The 25,254-nt window shown below is 43.4% G+C and overlaps 1 protein-coding gene across 3 annotated transcripts in view; it reads left to right on the plus strand.

Moving 5' to 3' along the window:
• The window catches only part of CORO1C (coronin 1C), a 444,982-nt gene that overhangs the window by 328,023 nt on the left and 91,705 nt on the right, over positions 1-25,254 (plus strand). For all 3 annotated transcript variants that reach the window (XM_078667404.1, XM_078667405.1, XM_078667406.1), the window contains exon 3: positions 9,395-9,517. In XM_078667404.1, coding sequence (XP_078523530.1) covers positions 9,395-9,517 — 123 coding nt within the window. The remainder of the gene's footprint in view (positions 1-9,394; positions 9,518-25,254) is intronic.

Below are 25,254 nucleotides of genomic sequence, written 5' to 3' on the forward strand. Positions count from 1 at the left end.
AACCAAACCTATCTGCACCCCCTGGAAAGAATCCAAACGCCAGCCCAACTCTTCACGCTAAAGCAGATGGCTGCTCGACCAGCAAATTCCCTATCTTTCTGCCAATTACTCTTGACTGGACTACCAAATTCATTGCTTTATTAAAGTCTGGATCCCCCTTCGACCCATGCCCACCTAATTTTTCCATATGGTCCCTGAAACCCTTCATCTGCCCCATTTTTAACCACATTATTGCCACGGTGTATTTTCCCACTGATTGGAAAAAAACCTCCATCTTACCACTCCTGAAGAAACCTAATTTGGATTCTGAGGACACTTTCAATTATAGACCTATTTCTAGGCTACCATTCCCAGATAAGGTAATCGAAAGATTCTTAAATGAGGAATTGTCCTCTTTTCTCGTGGAAGGTGACATCCTAGACCACTCGCAATATGGCTTCCATGCCCATCACAGCACCGAGTTGGCGCTTATCATGGCCACAGAGGAATTTAGGCAAACCCTTGACAGAGGGGGGAGTGCTGCCCTTATCCTTTTAGATCTCTCCATGGCATTCGTCATGGTCAACTACAACATGTTGGCTGAGCGCCTTGCCTCGCTGGGAGTCAGGGATAAAGCACTCCTCCTACTCAGATCGTTTTTGTCTAATAGGACGCAATCAGTGGCACATGATGTATTTGTTTTCCCGGATTTCCCACTTCCCTGTGGCGTTCCACAGGGCTCATCATTGAGCCCCACTCTCTTTAACTTGTACGTTACCCCCTTGCCCAGGCTGATAAGAAGCTTCGGTTTCACGCTGGTGTCCTACGCTGACGACACACAGATAATTGTGTCCATCAACAGCCCATCCACGAATACGGCATCTCGATTTCAAGACTGTATGAGCCGTATAGAGAAATGGATGCAGGTTAACTGTTTGAAACTCAACACATCAAAAACGGAAGTTATGCTATTCTGCATCATACCAATTATCTGGTCAGATAGCTGGTGGTCAAGCGATATGGGCCCTCCTCCAATACCAGAAAGTAAGGTAAAGAACCTTGGAGTTCTCTTCAACTCTAAGCTCTCCTTTGAATCCCAGATTATCTTGGTTTTTTTATCCTTAAAATCCTTTAAAAAAAAGTACCTCAGTTCATCCCATTTGAACTAAGAAAAAAAGTGGTCACAGCCTTAATTGGCTCTAGGCTGGACTACTGCTACTTCTCACTAGCGCGAGCAAGCGCATTATACATAAACTCCAGATGACGCAGAATGCAGCTGCCAGAGTCCTGCTCGGGCTCACCCGCTTTGATTCGGCTTCCAAGGCTCTCGCTGAGCTTCATTGGTTGCCGATCAGCAAACGCATTCAGTTCAAAGCTCTATGTATTGCGTTCAAGGCTACACGCGGCAAGCTCCCTAGGCAATTTTCGCAACTCTTCAAGCCTTGTATCCCAGCCAGATCACTGAGATCGTCAGACAGTGTCAATCTGACCATCCCCAAGATACAAAATGGGGTGGTAAAAGCTTTGCCTACACCACCACCAAACTCTGGATCTCCCTGCCTACTCCTCTCAAAAATGAACCCAACTTGTTGCAATTCAGGAAGCGTTTAAACACCTGGCTTTACTAACTTACCTCACAAATCGAACTCTGCCTGCCTGTCTATCTAGCGCCTTGATACCCTCGGGTCTGTGTAGTGCTTTATAAATCTTTAATTTCATTTCATTTCAAAGGTTGAATGCATTTTAAGGGGGTTGGACTAGACCACCGAATCAAATTGGTATGGGTGCTCATTGCCCGCAACATCCAGATGAAGGCAAGAGGATCTGGATGCCTTACTTACCAAGTGATTTGTAAATTTGTGCAGTGTTGGGTGTTTGCAAACATTCCATGATATCCTTTCTGGTTGCTTTTGGCACCAGAGTCAGCGTTCTTAAAAGGAGGTGGCTATGTGCAGTTATCACTACTTTTATTCCACTTCAGATTTGGGCAGTTCCATGGTATTGAGATCCACATCATATGCCCAGTGGCATTAGGTTATAGCTTGGTGCAGACGATGGCAGACATGTGTTCCTCTGGTATCCTCCAAGTGACGTTGGTGCATGTAAGTGTAGCAACATTTTACCTACGTTTGTGTTCAATCACCTTACATGAGTCTCTGATGGTTAGGGTGATGTTATTTAATGAACTAATTAATATTTCGATTATTTTGTTTACACGGCTAGACATGCTTCCTCAGTAATCTGAATTACGTTTTCCTAAAAAATCTGACATTTACTGAGGGTTTGCACATTACACTAAAAATCAAATAGCAGTGGCATAAACACATGAGGTTTCTTAACGAAAACACACGAAGTTTAAAAATTCCGAACAACCTCCTTTCGCTGGTAGTGCCTTTAATCTGAAGGGAAAGTACCCACAGTTTAATTTATCCCTACCAACCCCTTTTATTCAGATATTAGAGCGGCAAAGACACATTTAATTTCAGTATACAGAGCTTTCGACGCCAGTCTGTTGGATTAGGAGGGCTTTTATGTATGCTAATTATATTCAGTTAGTAGATGATGTGTAGGAGGATGAGAGGCTTAGGGTGGGTTATCCTGTAATGAATTATGGCATTACATTCAGAAGGCCGTGACACCTGTGGAAGCATGAAAGAGTATTTATTTAGTTTCCTTTGCCGAGCTTTAGGCGGGCTTTGCGTCTTTTGATATGTTCCCCGTTTCTGTACTTTTTGGTGTAGTTCAGTTCAGTACCCGAAATGTATTGCTGCTAGTGTTGTAAGGACATGCAGACTGCGGTACCTCTGTCTTACCACGCAAAGCCGATGATGGTGAGATAGAAATACTAGCATCTCATTACAGTGCACCATGGTAAAACATGCCACAATGACTGTAGTATCCTGCTTTTGTTAATGTTATGTGATTTACGCCTCCTGCTCAGCCAGTGTTTGTGCTGTGTGCTCAATAGAATGTTGGAGTCATGATGTGCCTCGGTATGTTGGGTGACTGTGACCTCCTTGCTACAGACTCCTTAGATGCAGATCAATGCGCCGACTTGGGGAAACAAGAGGCACTATTCAACCACCAGCCCTTTGGCCTATGCCCTGGAACCTCTGTCTGAGGAGCTCTTTTTCAGGGTGTGCATTTCAGTCACCCTCCGCCAGGTAAAATGACTAGAGGCCAGAAGTATTAGGCATATTAATGGTCACAAACACTACATTTCGGTGTTTGTGACTGTACACATGCTATTCCTATGCCAGGTGAGGGCAGTGAGTTTGGGGTGCTGCAGTACACGGCCTGGTGCTCGTTACTGAGCTTTAGGGGAAGGTGACACAATATTTTTATTGTACAGACAACAATGGGAATTGTGGGTATAACGCGTGATCAACTTACCCTGCCTGCTTGCGGAATTTAGCATAGTTTTCCTGTATCTTCACAGAATTCCACTTAGCGAAACTCTGCGAGGTTCGCCCACCCCCTAGTTCATACTGTAGTCTGGTATTTTAGGAGGATCACTTTATTTAATTTTTTTATATCTCAATAAAATAAACTCATTAAATTGAAACTCATCCGTAATTAATCCCTGGGTGGAAAAATGCAGTAGTCAGCCGCCTCTTCTCTAAAACAGCTATGATATAAATGTTACAGTTTTGTATGAATGCGTTGATATGCTTAAGGTTATTGTATTTTCAGCAGCATTTCATATATATGGTAGCACCTTTTAACATGAAGTCTCCAGTTAAAGAAAGCACCAAGCACACTTTTATCATACCAGGAGCATATTATACATGCATTTAATAACTTAGAAAAGTACAGTGTGTCGAAATTTTCATCACATCAGACCAGAGAATTCAGTGTGATGGGCGGCAAAAAGGCAGGAACATGTAATTCGGACGAAACTAGATAATATAACGTGCATTTGTAAAGTGCACATTTACCCCTAACGGGGTATCTTGGGGCTGAATAACAGATGTTTGTTACCCAACTCAGTGGCACTCATTTTATCGACCTTAGTTGGATGAAAGGCTGAGTGGACCTGCCGGGATTTGAACCTGTGACCATGAGGTCGAACACAGGCCCCTGAGTGTATGCATTAATTCACTGAGGCACCAGATCCAGCCACATTCCACAGGGATATTTTGCCAATTTGTTACACCTATTAACAATCTGATGTTGGAGAAGTACATTGATACCCTCAGACTCAATATTTTGATCAAATGTCAGAGCTTCTATTAGAGCCAGAGTCTGTTTGAAAAGCTGTACCTAGCTACAAGAACACATATACTCGCATCGACGTTGTATGTCTGCACCAGAGCAGATTTCTTATTAAATTGTTTTATCACTATTCATCTGCTGACTGCTTACAAAAAAACTTTGCTATGAATAGACTACTAAGATTTTAGACAAGTGTCGGTTCGCCATTCCATAAAAGACGTATTTTTGCACATTATTTTCTATTGGGGAACTTTAAACCCTTTTTGCCTTTAGTCCCAGTAATTGCCCATAAGTAAGAACATTCTGTGCCATATGTGTTATGAATTTTGCTGATGCATAATTCTGGAAGACCACGAACAACGAGATCAGGTATCACTTTCTGTTCTGGAAACAGCCTGTACATTTCCTCTCTACCTTTTAAAGATATTGGTGTGATCCTGAAATAATGATGTAGATCTGATTGCAGGAGCTGAAGAAAACAAGATTACTTTCCTGGAACGTATTTTTGAGGCTTGATTTGACCTATAATTTTCTCAAGAAAAGCAATTTTGTTGCACTGTTTCATCATTTTAATTTTGAATTTGTTCTGGCCTTAAGAGTAATCAGTCAGCAGTTAAATATAAATGACTTTTACCTTCTGTTATCGCGACTTGACATTTTGAAGCATCTGAGAGTTCTGCTCACTTTTGTTGTGTGCTATATTTAGATAGCACTGTTCTGAGGACGTAGCCCTGAGCTGCCCGACGTGTAATTGGATCTCATGCTTCTATGGCTTTGTGTACAATAACAATGTCCTGAAGTTATGCAGTGGTCTTTGTTAGCGGGACTGAACTACATCCCCCATTTTTTTCTGCTTCCACAACTTCTCTTTAGTCTGTGTTTGTGGTTTGGTGTAAAAAAATATTTTTTAAACGACTGAGGTGGAACAATAAATTGGCCCAGAATGATGCTGGGAACCCTTGTAATGTACCTGAAGGTACAGCCACCAGAGGGAAGCAACTCTCTAGCCAATAGAGGGAAGCAGCTCTAGTTTGCTTTTCTCGAGGCACTCATGACTGATGAGAGGTTGGGGGTCCCCCTTTCCACAGGCCTGGAAGGCCACACATTTTGACTTGTGGATCTTGTAGATTGTGCAAAAGGGGTATACGCTACCCTTTCACATGATGCCCACTCTCGGGCTCTCCCACACCTGTTCAGATTTTTCAAAGCAACACCTACACTTGCTGCGGCAGGAGGTGGCAGCTTTGGCTCCGATGAGCTTTGGAGAGTGCCATGCCTGGTACTTACTTGTTCCAAAGGAGAATGGCAGTCTTTGTCTGATCCCGGATTTCAGGGGCTTGAACATCTTCCTTCAGAAACAGAATTTCAAGATGCTGACCCTAACTCAAGTTCTTTTGGTGCTGGAATTTTGAGACTGGATGGTGTCACTTGACTTCCAGGACGCGTATTTCCATATACTGATGTTAAAGTCTTACAGGAAGTACTTGCGATTTGTGGAGGGCAAAACCCAATACAAGTTTGCAGTGCTTCCTTTTCCACTAACATCGACCTCACAGGTCTTCATGAAGGTGATGGCGACAGCCCATCATATAAGGCCAGGTATTCCAGTTTTTCCATACCTGCCAACTGACTCCTCAACACCAGGACTTCGGAGAGGCATCTGATGTCCAGGATAGCGGAATTTGCTTATAATTGTGCTCAAACGGAGGACAATTTGTCTAACGTTCAAGATAGCTCTTCTTTCTCTTCACGGTCGTTCAGGCCAGCTCTTGACAGACAACATGAGCATGTCATCGTAGATCAACAAGCAGGGGGAAGTCGGGTCCCAACCACTTTTTGGAAAGGCACAGAGGGTCTAGTCATTACAAGATGTGGTGTGTGGCAAATCATCTAGCCAACTGTCTGAACACCAGAGCCGATGACCTGAATCTGGCACATTTTGCACCTTTTCCCCCAACACGCTTGTACACATAACCAAAGTTACTTTCCTTCCTAAGGTGGTAAATACCTTTCATCTGGGCCAATCAGTCACACTCCATTCTTTTTTTTCACTTTGTCTCATTCCACAAAGAAGGATGGCGAGCTGTATGGGCTGGATCTAAAAACGGCAGTCAGCTTTTATATTTTCACGCATCAGATCAGGCTTCTCTTCAAGTATCCACTATGGTCTTGTCATCTTCTCTTCTAGGCTTAGACCTACTTTGTCAGTGTGGATAGCTAAGGGCACTTACCCTCTCATAGACACCTATCCTCTCGTAGGGACACCTATTATATTCGCACATGGGGTGACTTGAACTCAGGCTCTCCTAATTTTTCGCAAATAGATTATTTAGCTACTGTGGTGAATGTTCAAAGTGTGAAACTACACAACCCATCTTTGGTTCCAGGGCATTACATGGTCCTTATCCTGCCAGTGTGAAAACAAATGTTTGTTCAGACATGACCCACTTGTTATGGCCTCCACTCAGAAGAATTTGAATGTTGGCAACAAACTAAAATAATAATAATACAAAAATATAACCCAAACCCAGAGTAACAGGCTTCGATGCATCATATTGTGACCATTAACATAATTTGGGCATTATCATAGTTTTGGACCATTTCCCTGATTTGTAGGTGATTTGTTTTAGAGTTTCACTGCAGGTGCTCACAATCTTCATTATTAAAATCTTTAAGGCTAAACATGTTTCTAAACCTGCATTTAGTGGCATATCTGTTCTACAGCTACAGTCCTCCCAATCACCAGGCACCTGGTAAACAAACACTGCTCCTTAACACCGCCTCTGCACAATTTTGGTTCACTGCATGCACAGCTACAAGAGTTACATCTATGCTGCACGTTCTGCCCGGGGCGTAGCTGTCAGTAGTGCAACAGGATGATAAAGTACATGAAAGATCAGTTGGACCTGGAAGAGGAAGAGTGCCAGAACCAAGAGGAGTGCTAAAACCACAAGCACTCAGGACCACCACCAGGACAAATAGGAGATACCAGGATCTCCAAGAAGACCAGGCCTACCAAAACAACCAGGAAAAGAAGAAAATGACCTGGCTAAAGAGGAGGAAAAGGAGGATGATGATTATGACCAGAAGTACCAGCACTGTGTGTATCCCAGGAGAACCAGGAGGCTAAGGGCAGAAGGACGATCAGGAGGAACCAGTTAGCCACCAAAACGTTGAGAACCAGAACCACCAGTAGAACCAGGCCAGGGCCTGAAGAAGGACCACGACCAGGAATTGGAGGAGGAAGAGCTCAAGATGATGTGGATGGTGGTCCAAAACCACCAGAATGACCAGTAGGATCAGAACCAGTGAATGCGTGCCAAAGAGACTTGGAGAATTAGGAGCTCCAGAAATTTGAAAACATGAAGGATCAAGTCCAGGTGGACAAGGACCAGGAGAAGAAGTTTAACCGGGCACACGAGGTCCCCAAGATGGCAAGGTCCAGGACCACCGGAAGGATCGGGTCTAGAGGATCCCAAGGACCATGGCCCACAAAACAAGTGGCAGTGTATCTATCTAGAATATCAGGACTCAGAGTACCAGGATTGTAGGACAAAGATCAAATGGACCAAGAGGTTGATGACTAGGACCGTGACCGCCAGGAAGCCAAGTACAACTGTACAGGACCATGACGAGGAAGACCACAACTAGTAGCACCTAAGCAAAGGAGTAATGCCTCGAGGAGAAAGAAACATGCCTTCGTTATGGCAGTGCCACCAGGACCAACATGAAGAAGAGGTCCAAATTCAGTAAAAACGAGGCATTCAGGAGGACCAATAGCATGACCACCAGGAGAATCAGGAAAGAGAAGGAGGACACGAAGCACCAAAGCATAGAAGACGAAAAGGGTAGGGGAGAAGACCAGGAGGAAGAATAAGTCAGCAAAAAACAAGGAGGGGTGGGACCACAAGGATGAAGAAGCAACCTAGAAGGAAGAAGACTAGAAAAAATACTCGTTGGAAAACCTGGAAGAAGAGTAAAAGGACCACGACAACTTGGAACACCAAGATCACCTGCAGGATTAGCACACCATCACAAGGAGAACCTGGAGGATGAAGAACAGAAGAACCAAAACTAGAAGTATTAGGTTACGACCACCAGGAGGAAGGCCAGAAAGGTGAGGATCACCAGGACGACTGGGTGCAGTAGAACCAAGACCAGGATGCTCCGGCCAGATGAACAAAGACGATCAAGGTTAGGCCACTGTGAGCAAGCAGGGAAGCAAGAGGATCAGGATCAACTTGGATAAGAGAATGAGGACAAGGAAACCAAAAGTTATTCTAAGCCACTTGTATTAGGACACACCTCTTGTATGTAACTTAGCACATTGTCTGCCTGTACTTGATATCATGTAAACACTTCATCTACCTCACGTTTCTTGCAAAAGCACGCTTATGGGCCATTTCCACGTACCTGGCTGGGAGCCATTCTAGGAGCCTCATGCATTGTATCAAATACCCAGTAGATTTTTAAATCAAACGCTGCCTGGCTATGCATGTTTGCTCTTACTTGCAACCAATTGAGACAAACTAAGAAAAATTGGTTCAAGGCCACACTAGTGTTGTAACCTCTCAGTGGACAGCAGTGGTGTAATTGATGAGCTAAAAAATCTAGAACATCAAAAATGACGTAGCTCACGATGACATGTCCTCTTCATGGATACACATGACCGTCGACTATCTTCCAGTTCTGCAGGTTTAACGTGTGCAAATATTGTGTGGTAAAATCTGGAAATGGCTATGGTAGTATGTACAGCATGATATGGAAACCCATGATGTGGAGGTTTTTTTACAGGCTGTTTAATGTCCCTTTAAAGTGGTTCAAGGATTGTAGCACCTGGGTGCAATACATTCAAAGTAGGGACTCGAGGATAATACTTAAAACTGGGTTACCATTGTATCTAATTAAATAACTTGTTCATTCATTACATTGTTCGGACTTTAGTAATAGAATCCACATGAATTCCTATCACTGTTAAAAAGAACGTTTTCAATGTTTATACATTTTTATTTAAACAGGGTTTTATAGCAAGAATAATAGGAAACTTCAAAATAACCACATCTTGCTTATCTTTTGGTTGCTACATATTTGTTAAGTATTGATTCCGTTCTTTTTAACTGTGAAGGGCATATTTTGGTTCTCTAATTGTGCTTATTTTGAAGTTGCCAACATCTTTATCTTTTTTTTTTGTTTGTTTCAGACAGGAAGAATTGACAAGTCATACCCAACAGTATGTGGTCACACAGGTCCAGTGCTCGACATCGACTGGTGTCCACACAACGATCACGTAATAGCAAGCGGCTCTGAGGATTGTACAGTTATGGTAATCTAAAGAACTTTGCAATCTATTCTGTATGTCTCTGAACACTGTATTTGTATTTATTATTGTAGTTTATTTTGGCAACAGAATGTGGTTTCCCAAAGGTTTCCAGACACATGGTGGAAACCAGGACTTCAAGGCATCCAATTCCTGTCACCAAAACCTCAAGAACAATTCATATTCTTCCAGATGGAGTTATTCCTATGTGATGTGTTCATACAAGACAAATAAGAAAACATTACACCAGTGAATCATCGAGCCTTTTGCTTTTGATTTTTCTGAACCTAGCAACGCTGAACAATAACATGTCCACTCCAAATACATGTATTTGTTTTTATGGTCTTGTTTGACAGCGCAGCAGTTGCCAGAAAACTATGTGAGGTCCATCAGGAGAGGGGCTTTAGCTCCGCCCACATGTTGGGCGCCAGTTCTACATGTTTTGATTAGGCAGAATTTATGTACTTCCACAAAAAACAGTGCTTGCCCGCAACACAGCTGTGATCATTTTGTTTATGTACCCAGTTGTCTGTGCTTGAACTTTCAGGGGTAGACACTTGACATTGTAATGCCGTTAAGGATTATAGTTAACTAGATAATGTATGGTGTTTTTCTCTGGCTGCAGCACAGGTGGGAGGAGGGCAATCTTTAACCTACATGAATTTTTTAAGTCTGGTTTGATAGTGCAACTGTCACCTTAATATTTAACCTGCATCAGTGTCTACGGTTCTTTGCTTCCGCACAAATACATTTCCATTGCCATGCTATTTACTTGTAATGCTTCACATTACCATACAACATTCCTTTAACCCGTTCAATGGGGCTGTCCGACGTCACGGTGGGCGTGTGTGGAGGACGGCCGGGGCCGTCCGAACCAAGCCCACTCATTATTTTACCCGCACCGCGGCGGAATTCACACCGTGGTCAACGGGTTAAAGCCAGACCTATTTGCAATGCCAACGCTTGTTACTCATATGTATGCCATGTGCTCCTGAGAAACTTACTGTCCACGTGCACATGAAGTAATCCTTGTCACATAATTTATTTTGTAGGGCTTAGCAACCTTCAAAACAATTGCTTATTTCTCTCTACCTTTTTTCTTGTATATTCATAGGAGACAAGGTTTTAGACTAACTCTCATTTCGGTTTACTGGCCACCATGTTCGTGCAAACTGAATCCTTTTCTCCACCCAATAGCATATTGTGTTCCCTAAAGCTCTATCCTATCCCTGTGAGTAAATGTGGGATACTTGTAAAGCGCACTGTTACTCTACCCTAGTGTCCTGGCGCTGTAGACCGCTGGGGAACCCGTCCTGGTTTTCCCTGTGAGATGGTCCCTTTCTGGGTATTTCCAGGGTGAAACCAGGCATCCCCGGCGTCTGTGGGGGGCCGTTGTAGAGATGAGGCAAGCTTAATGCCCAGAGTTACCGAGTGTGTTCCCTGGTTAGAGTAGGTACTGAGGTGAGAATTATCGAGTCCGTTGACCCTGGTCCAAGATCCTGCCGCGTCGGGAATTGAACCCTGGTCCCGGGCCGTTCTCTGCTTACAGGTCTGCCGCCTCTAACCAGTGAGCCACACCTCTCCACCTCTCCGTGTTACATAGACCTCCTGAGGTATCTCAGCCAACCATGGGCTCTCCAAACATTAACATGCTGGCGAAGCATGACTCAGCAGTTCTAAATTCACCAGGCTTAATCTAGCTCAGAGTAGGAAGGCTACCCATCCAAAAACTGCCCTCCCATGCTGAATCTTAGTGAACAAACCACATCCTCATATGGAGTTGGTAACACTACACTATCCATTCCACCAGTCTTTTTTAAAATACCTCTTTCTGACCTTAGCGGTCTTTGACTAAGGGTTGCTCTTTTTTGCTTTGTCCATAGAGCTTGGAGCTTCTACACATCTCTGGTTTTTTAAGGTTAGAAAACTGGCACTGCTTTCATCTCCATTGCAGACTGCATAGTAGAACCTGATGCAAGAATTCACCTGTAAAAAAAAAAAGAAACCACGAGGCTTTATAGGAAAATTAGCCTCCCGCACATTATATACGTACACAGAGAATTCTCAAAATTGCAATTTGGCAAATAAGGTTTTTGCTATAACAACCTTGTAATATTTGCATGTATTTCATAAGTTTACCTAGTAACCTATCACTGTATATCCTTTTAACCACACCACCTCAAACATCTCACCTTAGCTGAGACAAGCATTTATTTCATAATGAACCGAAGGCCAAACTGGACTGAGCCATGAGGTAGGCTTTCCATCCAGATACAGTGCCTGTCTGCCATTCAGATCAGGGTAAAATATTTTTCTTACCAGAAACATATAGATGGCGAGCTATGAGCCTAGGAGGCAAGCCCTTTGCTCTGTATAACGTTGTCCTTGGGATTACTGCTGTGCTACTGTAGAGGCATACAAATCTGAGATTCTACCGCTATTTATCTTAGACACCATGTTTGAATTGACTAGAGACTGCGTAAAATCAGTCATTAGCAACAGCTCGCGAGAACAGAAGAGTTCAATTAAAAACTGCCTCATTGTCAAGTAGGGCCGAATCCCTACTAAATATGTTTAAATTGTGGATCTAGAATTTTGAGGTAAACTTACTCAGCCCATTTCTTGTAAATTGGCAGCATCTTTTCTTTCCCACAAAGGGTGCATTCATAATGGGATGGAGGGCTGCAAACAGAACACCCCACACTAGAACCAGCTGCGTCACATGCAAATATGTGCTGTAGGAACCCACCTGTCGACAGAGGGAACTAAGATGCATTTCAGGACCACTTAATGGAAAATCTAAGAAAAACTGAAAGCAGTGCTTTCTTTAAAGATAGGGAAGGCTGGTTAGTAACTGCTACAGTCTAGTTCATAGCCCTGTTCCTAAATTACACCCTTTCTTGTTGATACAAGACATTTAGCTGTCAATCACTGTATCTTCCTTAATTACTTTAATAACTGAAATGACTGCTGCTCAACTCAAAGGTAGTCATTTCATAAATCAGTGCAGAAAGACACAATTTGACCATCCAATATGCGTAGTATGGCAGGCCCCACAACACTGCATGTAAAACCTTTTGTTTATAACTACATCACATGACAAAACATCTTTGAATAAACCATATTTGCAGAGAAGCAGAAAGTAATTGGATAGTGATCACCATTTGTCATAGTGCAAGTTAGTCATGCTTCAGTCAGTGTTTTCGTAGGAAATGAGTTTTATTTTTGATACGTTTTTCGCCAAAATTGCAAAAAACTTTCCACGAAAGTGCATCCACTTTGGGTTCTTAATTGCAAGTTTTGTGGGGAGAGGGGCGATGCCAAGAAGAAAAGGGTGATTTCCCACTTTTATTCCCAACGGCTTTACTCTTCAATACAGGAAATGTAGCAGAACAGAATTACACTTAACTTGGAACAAAGTTAGAAACGTACTCAAATATTGTGCTTTTTTTGATTTGGTGTAACTTTGCTCAGTAGTTTAGGAAATTAGGGAGGGAATAAAGAGGTTACATATTAGGTACATCTGGAATGTTAATTTGGGATATCCGCTGATTAAGATTCGTTAATTTGGCTGGACATTGATGGAAAATATTGCATCCGCTATCAGAAGATTTCAGCACTTGATCCCCAAGTTTACAAAAAACTTAGGTAAGGACACACAAGTGTGCAGGGTGAGCACACGCTGACCCCCAGGTCCAGTCCAGGTCTTTCATCCAAACGAAAAAATCTAAATATAGTTGTGCGATCCTCTATCCAAGTGAGGCCACAGGATCTACAGATCTATGGGCCTTGCTGGGATCTACAAATCCCATGGGGGCCTGGATATCTGTGGATCTGAAAATACATTAAAAAAAAGAAAGAAGAAACTGGCTGGAGGACAGACCCTGCTGCCAACCCTCACTGTGCAGGAGGAGTTGGCTGATTGCAGTGATTGGCCAGAGTTTAGTCCCTGCGGCAACCCCTACTGTGAAGGGTCTTGAGCTGTGCACAGAGGGGATTGGTCTTCCACAGCAGATGTGTGCAGAGAATGCAATGGCAGTGTTCCGTGGGGGATGGCGACCTGTAGTACGTTGGGCGCAGTGTCTGGCCTCTGGACAGGTTGTGTGGCCTATCCCCACTGCAAACAGATTAAGGATATATGAAGCCGGAGTTGGCCACCCACACAGGTTTGGCTCACAGATCTGCTGGGTATGGTGTAAGACCAAAAAAATTCACTGAAAAAAACAAAGGTTAAAGTGGGGTTAGCTGGGAGCCCCGAACCGCACGTCCACATAGGCAAACCATTGCTCCTGCACGGGTCTGGCATTGAGCCCTAAGTCTCAAGTTGAACCAGAAATATCCTAAATGTTCAGTTTCTGCACCTCCAACTGACCTGCACTGAACTCTAGTGGCAGGGGTGACACAGTGACAGCGAACTGCACCATTTTCCCACACTTTCTTGGCGCTGAAAAAACATACTCAGAGGTGAAGTTGATGTCTAAATCAGAATCCCAGGTAAGAAACCACAGAGGGTTCCGTCCTTCAAAAACTTTCAGAAGTCCTGAATGCAAAGCAGCAAAAACAATTAATCCACCCTAACAAAGGCAAAATATTTGCCAAAGCTCTGGCCCTAGGACTCCTCTGGATCCCCGGAAAAGGGCAGCTTGTCTTGGAGGGAGGACAGATATTGACCCTTTCACACCACCAAGTCCTAAAAGGGTCAAGAATTCAGCCCTAGCTTCCCCTCATTCCCACAACTTCCACCCACACACCTTCTCCATCACTACCGGTACCAGCACACCAGCCTCCACTCAAGTCCCACAACACTGACTCAGAACCAGGGAGCCCTTACTACCACATGACCCTTATGGGGAGCCCTTTAGGCCCAAGGATGGTGGTAAGCCCTGGTAAGACTAAGTAATTGACACTCAAGATAACCCATATCCAGAGCCCTACCTTGTCAAGCCATTTCCACCAGATGATAATACTGCATACCATGCAATATTACAAAAGGTTGCTCAACATCAAGAAAAACTCCACATAGATGAAGGCGAGAATGATGCCCTGGTTGAACCTGTCTGATACTGAGCATGTTGCCCGTTACCCCTCACTGCTTAAGGGTATGCTCACATCTGCCTCAGACAACTTCAAGGAGCTGGTGAAAGTCTGGGTGGTTACTTATATTCTTACAAATTGTCCCTGAATGCTTAGTTGTCTACACTTCCTGTAAAGGGCTTCTGCATAGGCCAGTGGAGATAACCCTCTGCCTGACAAGAAGTCCAATCGGAGTGATGCTGCAGGAAAGATGGTAACAGTTGGCGCAGCCACATAGTGCTGCAGCACCAATTCAGTGGCCCTTCTCTGTAGGTACAACCAGTACCACTGGGAGAAGATGGAGTAGTTGGTAAAACACCCCTCTGAGGCCCATCGCAAAAGAGGACAGGAGTTTTTTGCGGAGAGCAAAACAATTCAATTCAAAGAGGCTTTATTCGAGTAATTCTCATAAAAGCACAATACATACATAAATTTAAAACGTCATTAAATAAGTACCTCGTATAGATAAGAATCAATTACAATACATAATAAACATAAAAAAATACATATGGTTAAAATGTGCACAATACCTCAAATGGGTACAATAAAACAATCCCTATATAGGCAGTCTCTCAGCTATAGCTTTCTGCCTGATAGACCATGCCCACCCCAGAAATTTGGCTATTGCTATAGCTAATGACAAACCAGTACTGGTACAGATAATTCTCAGAGCAACTGAGCCACTAGAGGTGCCCACATTTTTACGGACTGGTGTTAGCCAAATTCGCCTTGGGACGACATAGGCTCTACAAGAAAATAAGAAGTGCCCAATAGTTTCCTTTGGAATTCCACAGGCGGGGCAGGTGACATTAGATGAACCCCTCCACCTGCCAGTTAGGGACCTGAGAGGAAGAGCACCTATCATCATTTGAAAAAGAAGCTTCCTGTCCCCTGGCTTGGTTATGCTCTCCCAGTAAAGTTCTCGGTTGGGGAAAATTTTAGCTTCCAAAAATCAACCTGTCATAGATTCAGCATCAGTTTTTCTCCAATCCCGCTTGGCCACATAATCCCAATATAGCTCCTGTAATGTTTATTTACTAGGAAAAAGGACGCCTGACGGGTTATCCCAAAGGAATTGGAGGCCAAGCACACATAACATGGTTCTAAGATCTTTTAACCATTTTATCCTGTGGAATACGTCCGCTTCAATCGTTGCTAGAAATCCCTCGGCATAATGTTTAAGCTCTGGAGTGTTCCAGAGCCGCCTCCAATATAAAATCGGGCGAAGCTTCGCCAAGTCTTCTACAGCCTTCCTACCCAACTCATATCTAAGGGGGAGCAATGGGGTACTTTTGGGAAGACCAGTAATTGCCCTAAAAAACTTATTTTTGAACTTCTGCATTATATGAAGCTTCCCAAGACCCCACAGCTCAGCCCCATACAATGCTGAGCCGAGGGCTTTTGCTTCGTATACCTGTAGTGCTGGCGTGATTGGTTTAGACTTTGATTTTCTATGCTCTGCCCCAAGCGTTCCAGCTAATTGTCTATGCCTTAGTGCCGCAAGATCGATATGCTGGGACCATCTTAAATCGTTAGTTACATAGATACCAAGATAGGTAAAAGCTTTGACTACCTCTAAAGGACGATGGTTCATGAACACCTTAGATCGAAAACTACGATGGGGGTTGAAAATCATTAGCTTGGTTTTAGACACATTGACTTCTAAACCATGCTCCCCACAAAATTCATCAAAAATATAGAGAGCACGTTGCAGGCCACTCGGGGTCTTTGATAAGATCAGGGTGTCATCTGCGAACATTAAAATTGGTACCTTAATGTCCGCCAACGAGAGTGCATCTACATTAACAGCCAGCATTCTTGCTACTACCCCGTTAATAAATAATGAAAAGAGCAAGGGGGCCATCGCACACCCTTGCCGAACGACCCGCTCGACCGGAAAGTCGGGGGTGACCTTACCCTGCCTACCCCACTGGATCTTAGCGAAGTTCGCCTCGTGCAACCTCATAACCATAGTCAGTAGTTCGTCCGGTAGTCCCAGGCTCCTCAGCACTGACCACAGCTTGGTCCTAGGGACCAGGTCGAAGGCAGCCCACAGATCCAAAAAAGCTGCATACAGGCTGCCCTCGCCTAGCACTACAGTTCGCCACCGTACTAGAGTAGAGCGGAACACCTGATCCACCGTACTAGTGGCCTTCCTAAACCCGGCTTGATAGGGGGATAATGCATTATGCTCATCAACCCAGTCCATAAGCTTGTTCACCACCATCCTCCCCACCACCTTTGAATGGTGGCAATCAAGCTAATGGGTCTGTAATTACCCGGCAACCCCCGATCGCCTTTCTTGTATACAGGAATTATAATTGCACCCTTCCAAGATGACGGCACCAATGCTCCCTGGGCAACAGCATTAATAAAAAAGAAAAATATATTTACCCCAGCGTTCCCTATCGTTAATAAATAGATCCGCCGGGACCCCATCCAAGCCAGGTGCTCTGCCCCTAGACACTGCACTTAAGGCCAACAACACCTCTTTGTAACTAAAAAAGTTATCTTTGGGATACACAGCCTTGAAACCATCCATCTCAATGCCAAAGAAAGTTTCAGCATATTGTGGCTTAAAATAATTGACCCAATCCTCCTCCGGGACATTGTTATCGGGGCAGTCAGGTAGGCCACTTTTACCCCATTTAACAATGTTCCAGAAAAGCCTGGAATCTTTGGTCCTACTTGCTTCCCTTAGTTCACTCCAATGACGCTCATCCCACAGTTTTTTTGCGGAGGCTATACTATCTTTGTAGTACTTTCTGGCACTACGAATAGCCATCTGTTCCCGTCTCTTAATAGCAGTGCCCAGAGCTAGCCTGGCATTCCTACACTGCGCATTGTACCACTTCACAGGCCTACTAGGTACCCTATTGGTTTTCCTGACTGGTTTCTGAAAGTGGGATTTAATAGCAGAAAAGAGATTATCATGAATAGCTGTTACTTCGTTTGACCCTGGCGTGACTATATTAGCCTGCTCCAGGGCATTTATCGCCCTGTCCACCTCTATGTTTATACTAGCCATAGACTGTTGGTTAGCCAAAACACATGGCCATTTTAGCCGACGCATGTCATTAGTGGGGACAGGGAAGGGTACACCATCCCACTCTATAGTCGGTTTCCCTTTTAAAAATGTCCACCATTTGTGCACTACGCACAGAGGATCATGATTACTTTCAAGCCTGCGCTTGACTTCCATGTCACAGACTAACTTCCACAATTTAAGGCTACACAGAACATAATCTATCCTGCTCCTGTTTCTTCCATTGTCAAAGGTACAAGCCCCCCTTATTACTCTTTGTTCTCCCATTTAGTGCCCTGAGACCCCTTTCAGGACAGATGGCATTTAGACAAATAATGTCCTCAGACCAATGTTTGACAGGGTCTAAATCTATTTTGGGAACTCCCCATTGCCTATCCTCTTCCACCCCAGCAAGGTCATCACAATTATCCAGGGGTTCAAACGTGCGGTTAAAATCACCGGCAATTATGATATTATTATCCAGGGAATGGGTTTCAAGTAGGGTAGCCAAAGCCGCTAGAACTTCTGACTTCCCTCCCTTATTACCCCTAGCATATACATTGTATATATCAAGACAATATCCAGTTTTATAAATTGGATATCCTTGCTACCATATTCTACCACCTTGACAGAAAGAGGCAAACTTTGCCGCACCCAGATAGTCAAACCTCCCTTTGGGCGACCCTTTCGGCCTGGAGAAAGGAAGGTTCACACATCCATGTCTCTTGAAACATACACACATCAAAACTATTAACAAAATCTACCCAATCTTGAGACTCCTGTTTATGATGCATGCCAGCTATATTCCAAGACACCAGGCTTCCCACACCTTCCCTGTCATTTTTTACTAAATCCCCTGGAGTACCTGCCAGGGGTGCATCTGGCTCAATAGCATTGCCACCGACAACTACTGGGTTAATATTACCCTTCGTCGTAGATGCCCCATTGAGAGGGTGGTCATGGGGGGGGATTAGAGTCATGCTCCAGATTACATCCAACTTGTTTGAGGCCAAGTCAGTCGCAATCATTGAGCCCTGACAGGGTATTGAATCTATTTGTAACTTCAGCTTCACCTCTGTCCCTTAAGTCTCCCCTAGACCAGGGTCCAGTTGATGTCAAATGAGTTGTGTGCCACATCCCTCATCCTCCCATAGTGCGAGTTTGATAGTTAAAATTCCTCGATATGGGGATCCTAAGTGTGGGTGCTCCCTGAGTACCAGGTCTATAGAAGAACCCGAGGGGCAAAATTTCAATGCCCTGCCCCCTCACTAGTGAATTTTGTTCTGTCTCCCAAAGAATCCTAGCAACTGCATTTGAGTTATTAAAATGTATGACTATACAGTCGCCCTCTCTAGTCTTCCTTGTGCGACCCACCCATGCTACTCTACGGGCCATGAGTATATCGCATCCTACTTCATGGCCTTCTTCCAGATTCTTTGAGAACCAATGTGTGACCTTAGACTTTAATTGGTAGTATCCCAGGACGAAGAGGGGGAATATTAGCCATAACCACCACCAAAGGAGCACTTTGGGGGGGTAAGTCTAGTATAGATTGGTTTCCTGTAACTAAATCCAATTTTATAGGGGGCAGGTGCCCAGATGCCAATCTCGATGGTTCTGCACGGGCCTCCTCATGTAATTGCAAAGCCCCATTATAACCCTCGTTAATCTCATAGCATGTGTTTTTACCCCCTGTATTTGTCAGTCTTGCATCTTTGTGTACCACTAGTTTTTTCCATTCTGCAATGGAGATTTAGAAATAGTGGGTAATTGTTCTCCTCTAGTGTCTACCTGTTTGGGACTGACAATGAGTTCTAGGCCTTTCCTCTTCTCACTAACTAAAGAGTGTAGCATTTTAGAATTATCCTTAGCGGCTATTTCCAATTTATCCAAGCTAACAGTGACTAATCTCAATCTCTCAATAATAGGGAGTAATAGAGATCTAATCAAATGTTCAACCTGCCCCACCAGATACCCATCACCATGTTTAACAGAAGGAGGTTTTGGCATGGGATTAGAATGCAGTGAATTGTCACTCTCAGTATAAATCCCCACACCCATGGACTTGGGCCCCTTTTTCATTAGCTTTGGAAACTTAGCTCTTTTACATTTTGGCCTGCCCCCTCTTCTTTTCCTTTTGCCTGTCACTCTATTACATGAGGATGGTGAATCGTCTATAAAACAGACAGGAGTGCGTTGGGGCAATGATATACACGTGGGAATTTACACTAGGTCAGCACTAGCTGTCTGTATATCTAATGAATTGTTTTCCTCAAGGATATTTGCAAGAGAGTCTAGTTCGATACTGGACTCTGGAAAACCCAAATCACTTAACAGTTGGCTAATGCGATTCTCAGGCGTGGTACAATGCTGAATCGCCCCCAGAGAGGACCGTTTGGAAAATATTTCAGTTGATAATCTTTTCTCAACAACACTTGTGATGTATTCCTATAGGTTCTGAATCGATCCCCCTATTCCTGACCCTATTCTGGTTAGCAAACCGACAAGTTAACTAGCAGTCAGCCCATGAGGCAGCAAACCCCCATGATGCAGATACCGTTATCTGACGAAGCCACACTACGGCACAGGAACGTGTTATCTGATTAGGTCATAACGCTTGCGATCTAATTAGACAAGCGATATTCCTCCAGCCCCTGATAAGGCATACGGAGTTCTCATAACAAATCAAACCTATGACAACCTGGGAAAAACCCCTGCGGCCATTGTTTTGATTTCACCAAGAACTTCAGCAAAAGAATGTGCTAACGACCTGGTCGTATGACATCCTTATTGACGTATCTATGTCCATCCTTACGTCAATCTCGGCACCTTAAAGGTATAAATATTACCGATATTGCCCTATGCAAACACACGCGGTGGTGACGAGACGGAGCAGCCATACTTGCCGAAGCCCAGAGCAGATCAGACCCCGCTGGCACAGCCCCGCCTTCCTGACGCGCTGAGAACGAGACGCGCTGCTTTCTCCTGCCGAGAAATCCAGCACCGGCGTTTCCGGGTAGCCCTCGCAGGCAGCCTGGAATATCGAGAGCAGAGAGAGAGATACCATCCCTCATTCATCCTAACTTCCAGGTACAGAACTGAATAACCCCTCACAGAGAATTCTTTAGTCAGTCACTTGGCAAAAACAAACTTAACTTAAACTGTAACTTTCTATTCCCGCCCACGTATTAGGCTCAGGTCAGGTACACGGGGTAGGCGTATCTAGAAACACCAGTTGAGTACGTTTAGTCAAATGTATATGTGTATGTAATATATTTTATTCATTTTAAACCTTCATATGGCTTAGAAACCATATCAATGTTTTTACAGTATTATTTTATACTTCTGCTTTTAATGTATGCACTTTACTTAACGATAAGTATTGCAGTAATATCGATCCATTTCTCTTGTACGAGAAAAGAGACTGATCAATAAATAACATCTTTTATTGAACACGCCCGTCTCTTCCTTTTCTCTACAATCTGATGAGACTAAGAATGCACGTACTGACTGAGTAAAATAAATTGCCTTTTGTTCACACGACTCTCGAGATACACTCTTTATTAGGGGAGAGCAAAGTTGTCATGTTCTATGGTTGTCAGAAACTAAATCCCTTCTTGTCTAATCAGGGAAGTTAATTCCTTCCTGAACATTCGAGAAAGTTTCTAGTGAACTCTGAGCTAGCTGGCAAACCCAAAACTTTAAGTCTAATATCGACAGTAGTAGACCTAGTTAACGTCTGGTCTAGGCCTATACTATTGAAGGTATTATTCCAATGCGCAGAGCCTATTGGGATAATAGGAACTACACTACATGGCGCCCAACGCGTTTGGAAAGGGCGATAAAACTAACGTAAGACATTTAAAGTAACTCAGTCGTGCTTTCTCACTCAGACCCCCTTTTCCCATAATACTCCAAAGACGTCTGGAGTGGGTGAAAGGTAATATCCGCCAAAACCTCGCAGGAGGAAACTCCTATGTATGGTACTTGGTTTAGTCAACGTTGAAGGATAAACCGTTCCAAAATATTGTGCATCTAATCTTCGTTTCCATAAGAAACCTGATCTGCAAACAAACAAAGTAACCATCCTGTCGGTAAAATGGTAGACAGTGATGATGAAAGAGAGGCAGTTAGATTAGCAACTGAACTCGCAGCAGCTGATACTGCACTGCAAGACGCAGACCCGGATATAATACTCATCCCGGTCATTAAAAGGAAATCTATAACTTTAAAACTTATAGAAAATGGACTGACACCTAGAGGTGGTACAGTCATATTCGTAATTGAGGCACACGAATATCGGCAGACAGAGGTATACTATTCATGGATAAATATTCCTGCAGCAAATGCTGTAACGAAGTACTTCCACTATTACAAAATAGAGGAACCTCCTGAAACGTACACTCCTTTCGAGGAGGTGGAAGTACCACTCAAATTTCAAGAGCACCTGCTCTTATTTGATGGCGCCCTAAAACATAATAATCACATCACCAGGCTCGGTCCCTTAGGTAGACCAGGAGCAACGTGGCCGGTCCTAGCCGGATACACACCACATCCAGACATCGACGGGATGTCTGCAGCAAACCTCTTAACACAGCTAAAACAATTAATAAAAATACATAGACAATTAGTCCAGTATGTGATGCGGACTTCTACAATTCAGCCAGCAATTAAAATTCCACAGCTGACCCCTCACCAGGGGAACACAAATAAAATTACACCACAGAACATACAGTCCTGCCTAGGTAAAGTACCAGCTAAACGGGAACAAATACCATTCTGGTTGGCACAGAAAATAACCCAAATAGAGGCGGTGTTTCCTGACACCACCCCGTTAGAAAAACACAGGATTCTGACTATCTGTCTTCCAATGGGAATCGCACCACACATTGAGGACTGTGACACTTGGGGTACAGTCTTTGCTTCCATTTACACAAAAACGCACGGTGTTCCATCCATTTCGGTAATACCAGATGTGCTAAAACAAATTCAAGACGAATATGGTCCAGAACCCGCTTTAACTCTTGGTATGAAATTACTAAAAGACTTCAAGCAGGTCTCAGCTATATTATTAGCCAACATAAAGGGAGAAGCAGCAAACGTGGCGATCCGCCAGAGGTTAAAGGAGACAGATATAGCAGACCAACCAGCTGAAATTGCCAGAATCATAGAAAAATCCTATGAGGAACTAGGTAGAGATAGTTTAGGTGGAATACCAGTAAAACCACAACTGATTGAAAGTCCTGAAAAAATATTTTTTAATAATAATTCAACATCACAGAAAAAGAGCTGGGATGGAAACAAACAATCCAATCCTAAAGAAAAGAAATTCCAGTCCAGAGGCAGGTCTCCAAGGCGAAGAGAAAAATCTCCGAACCAAAGACACAGGTCACCCCAGAGTGACCCCTCTGGGAAAAGATATAACCTTAGAAATAGGGATAATATAAAGAAGCCTGATAGATATCAAGACATTGATACACGTCCCTCTCAATCATTTCAGACTTCCTCGCAGAAATCGGAAAGAAGAGGACGATCAGAACAAAGAGAAGAGCACGCCAAGTCCAAAGACAAGGAACCTGCTCAGCTAAAAAAGAAATTACAATTTCCAAAAAAGAAGGTAGCCAGTATCAAGGTAGTTAACAATGCCGAGAATACTGAGGACACAACTGAAAAACGGAGAATGGGCTCAGACAATGCTAGACAGCGCAGCAGAAGTGAGCATAGCTCGCAAAGTCCTTATGAATCATCTGGAGACAGTGGACACGAATGAATATCTTCAAGTGGAAACTGCAGACACCAGAGTTAGCAAACCTCACAAAATATACGAAATAACATTACGTATAGAGGGAGATAAGACTAGAAAAATAAGGGGACTATTTTGGGATAATCTCTCCAAGGGCTATGACATCCTTCTAGCTGAAAAAGACTGGCCACCAGAATTTGTCAGGGAGTGCCCTCATGGCGAAGAAATAATTATGCCTGCCTTCTCAAATCATATCCCAATTCATAAAAAATACACACTTGCCAGAAAGTGGGCAGTAGCCCTAGCTCCTGCTTTATATAAAAATCATGTAGGATGGGATGAGGACTCTCCTCCTCACAAAATCCAGTTAAAATCACAACCTACTGCACAAAGGCAGTACCCAATTAAGCAAGAAGCTAAAAAACAGGTAAAAGAAATCCTAGATCAGCTAGAATACCAGGGGGTGATTGAAACTTGCACCTCACAAATGAACAACCCTTTGTTTCCGGTCTCCAAACCAGACAATTCATATCGTCTAGTTTTGGATTACCGACACCTTAACTCATGTTGCAAAACTTTTGCAGTGCAAAACTCACATAGTGCTGCACTAATGAATAACATAGTGCGCAAAAAATACAAAACAACCTTAGACATCTCTAATGGATTCTTTTGTCAAAACATAGCACCAGAGAGCAGATATTTGTCTGCGTTCTCAATAAATGGCACTCAAAAACAATTCTGTCGGTTAGCCCAGGGGTACAAGAACAGCCCGGGAGTATTCTCAGCGAGAGTAACAGAATTACTACAAATATATGACGACGAAGCATTATCATATGTCGACGACATATACTTAACAGATGATGACTTGGAGACTCACTTGAAGAGAGTGAACACCATAATACTTGGGTTCGCAGCAGAGGGTTACAAATTCAACTTTAAAAAATCCAGAATTGCCCATCTGACAGTCCTGTTCTTAGGATATGAATTATCAAGTGAAGGCAAAAGCCTGGCTGACAATTTTCTAGAAAAATGTGCCGTACTCCAAGCACCTAGAACACTAAAAAACCTACAGTCAATTCTAGGCTTCCTAAATTTCGGAAGAACATATATTGCAAATTACGCAGAAAGGGTCAAACCCCTTTATGATCTAATAAAACCAGATTTTAAAAGATCTAATTGGACTCAAAAACACACAGAAATATTGAGATCCTTACAAACAGACATGCTAATTAAAACAAAATTAGAAACACGTGATAACACACGCAATCTTGTGATCCGAGTCATCCCAGGGAGATGCGGATTCACATACCTGACCTCTAATGAGGGAGAAAAGGTACCAATTGCATTCAAATCACACTTGTACACTAAGGCTGAAATGAAATTTAGCCCAACGGAAAAAATTCTTACCGCAACACAGACAGCTATAGCAAAAGAACGAGCCCTGGCACAAGGTAAACGAATAATAATCGTGACACCGATACCAGCCCTAGAGGCTGTAACAAAAGCAAACATTCCAAATGCTAAAGCTCTCCATCCGAGATGGATACAATGGGCTAATTCTCTTGCTGCAACAGACGTGGCGTACGAATTTGATCCTTACTTAAAAACACAAGAATTTCTCCAATATGAATTTGAATGTCCTCAGCCGACCGAAATTCTGCCTCTAGAACACTACGGCTGTATAATATATACAGACGGATCAGCACAACCCGCAGTGGGGGGTAAGCAAGCTTACAGTGCTGCGTGTGCGATCGTTAAAGGTCGCTGGCACGAAGGAAAATTTAAACCTGCAATCACTAAAACACAATCTCTAGGAGATTGTACAGCTCAGCGAGCTGAACTACTGGCGTTCAAGATGGCGCTTGAAAATACCGATCGAGAATTCCCCACACTCATAGTGTG

This window comes from Lissotriton helveticus, chromosome 11, assembly GCF_964261635.1.
Source record: "Lissotriton helveticus chromosome 11, aLisHel1.1, whole genome shotgun sequence".
Classification (NCBI taxonomy): Eukaryota; Metazoa; Chordata; class Amphibia; order Caudata; family Salamandridae; genus Lissotriton; species Lissotriton helveticus.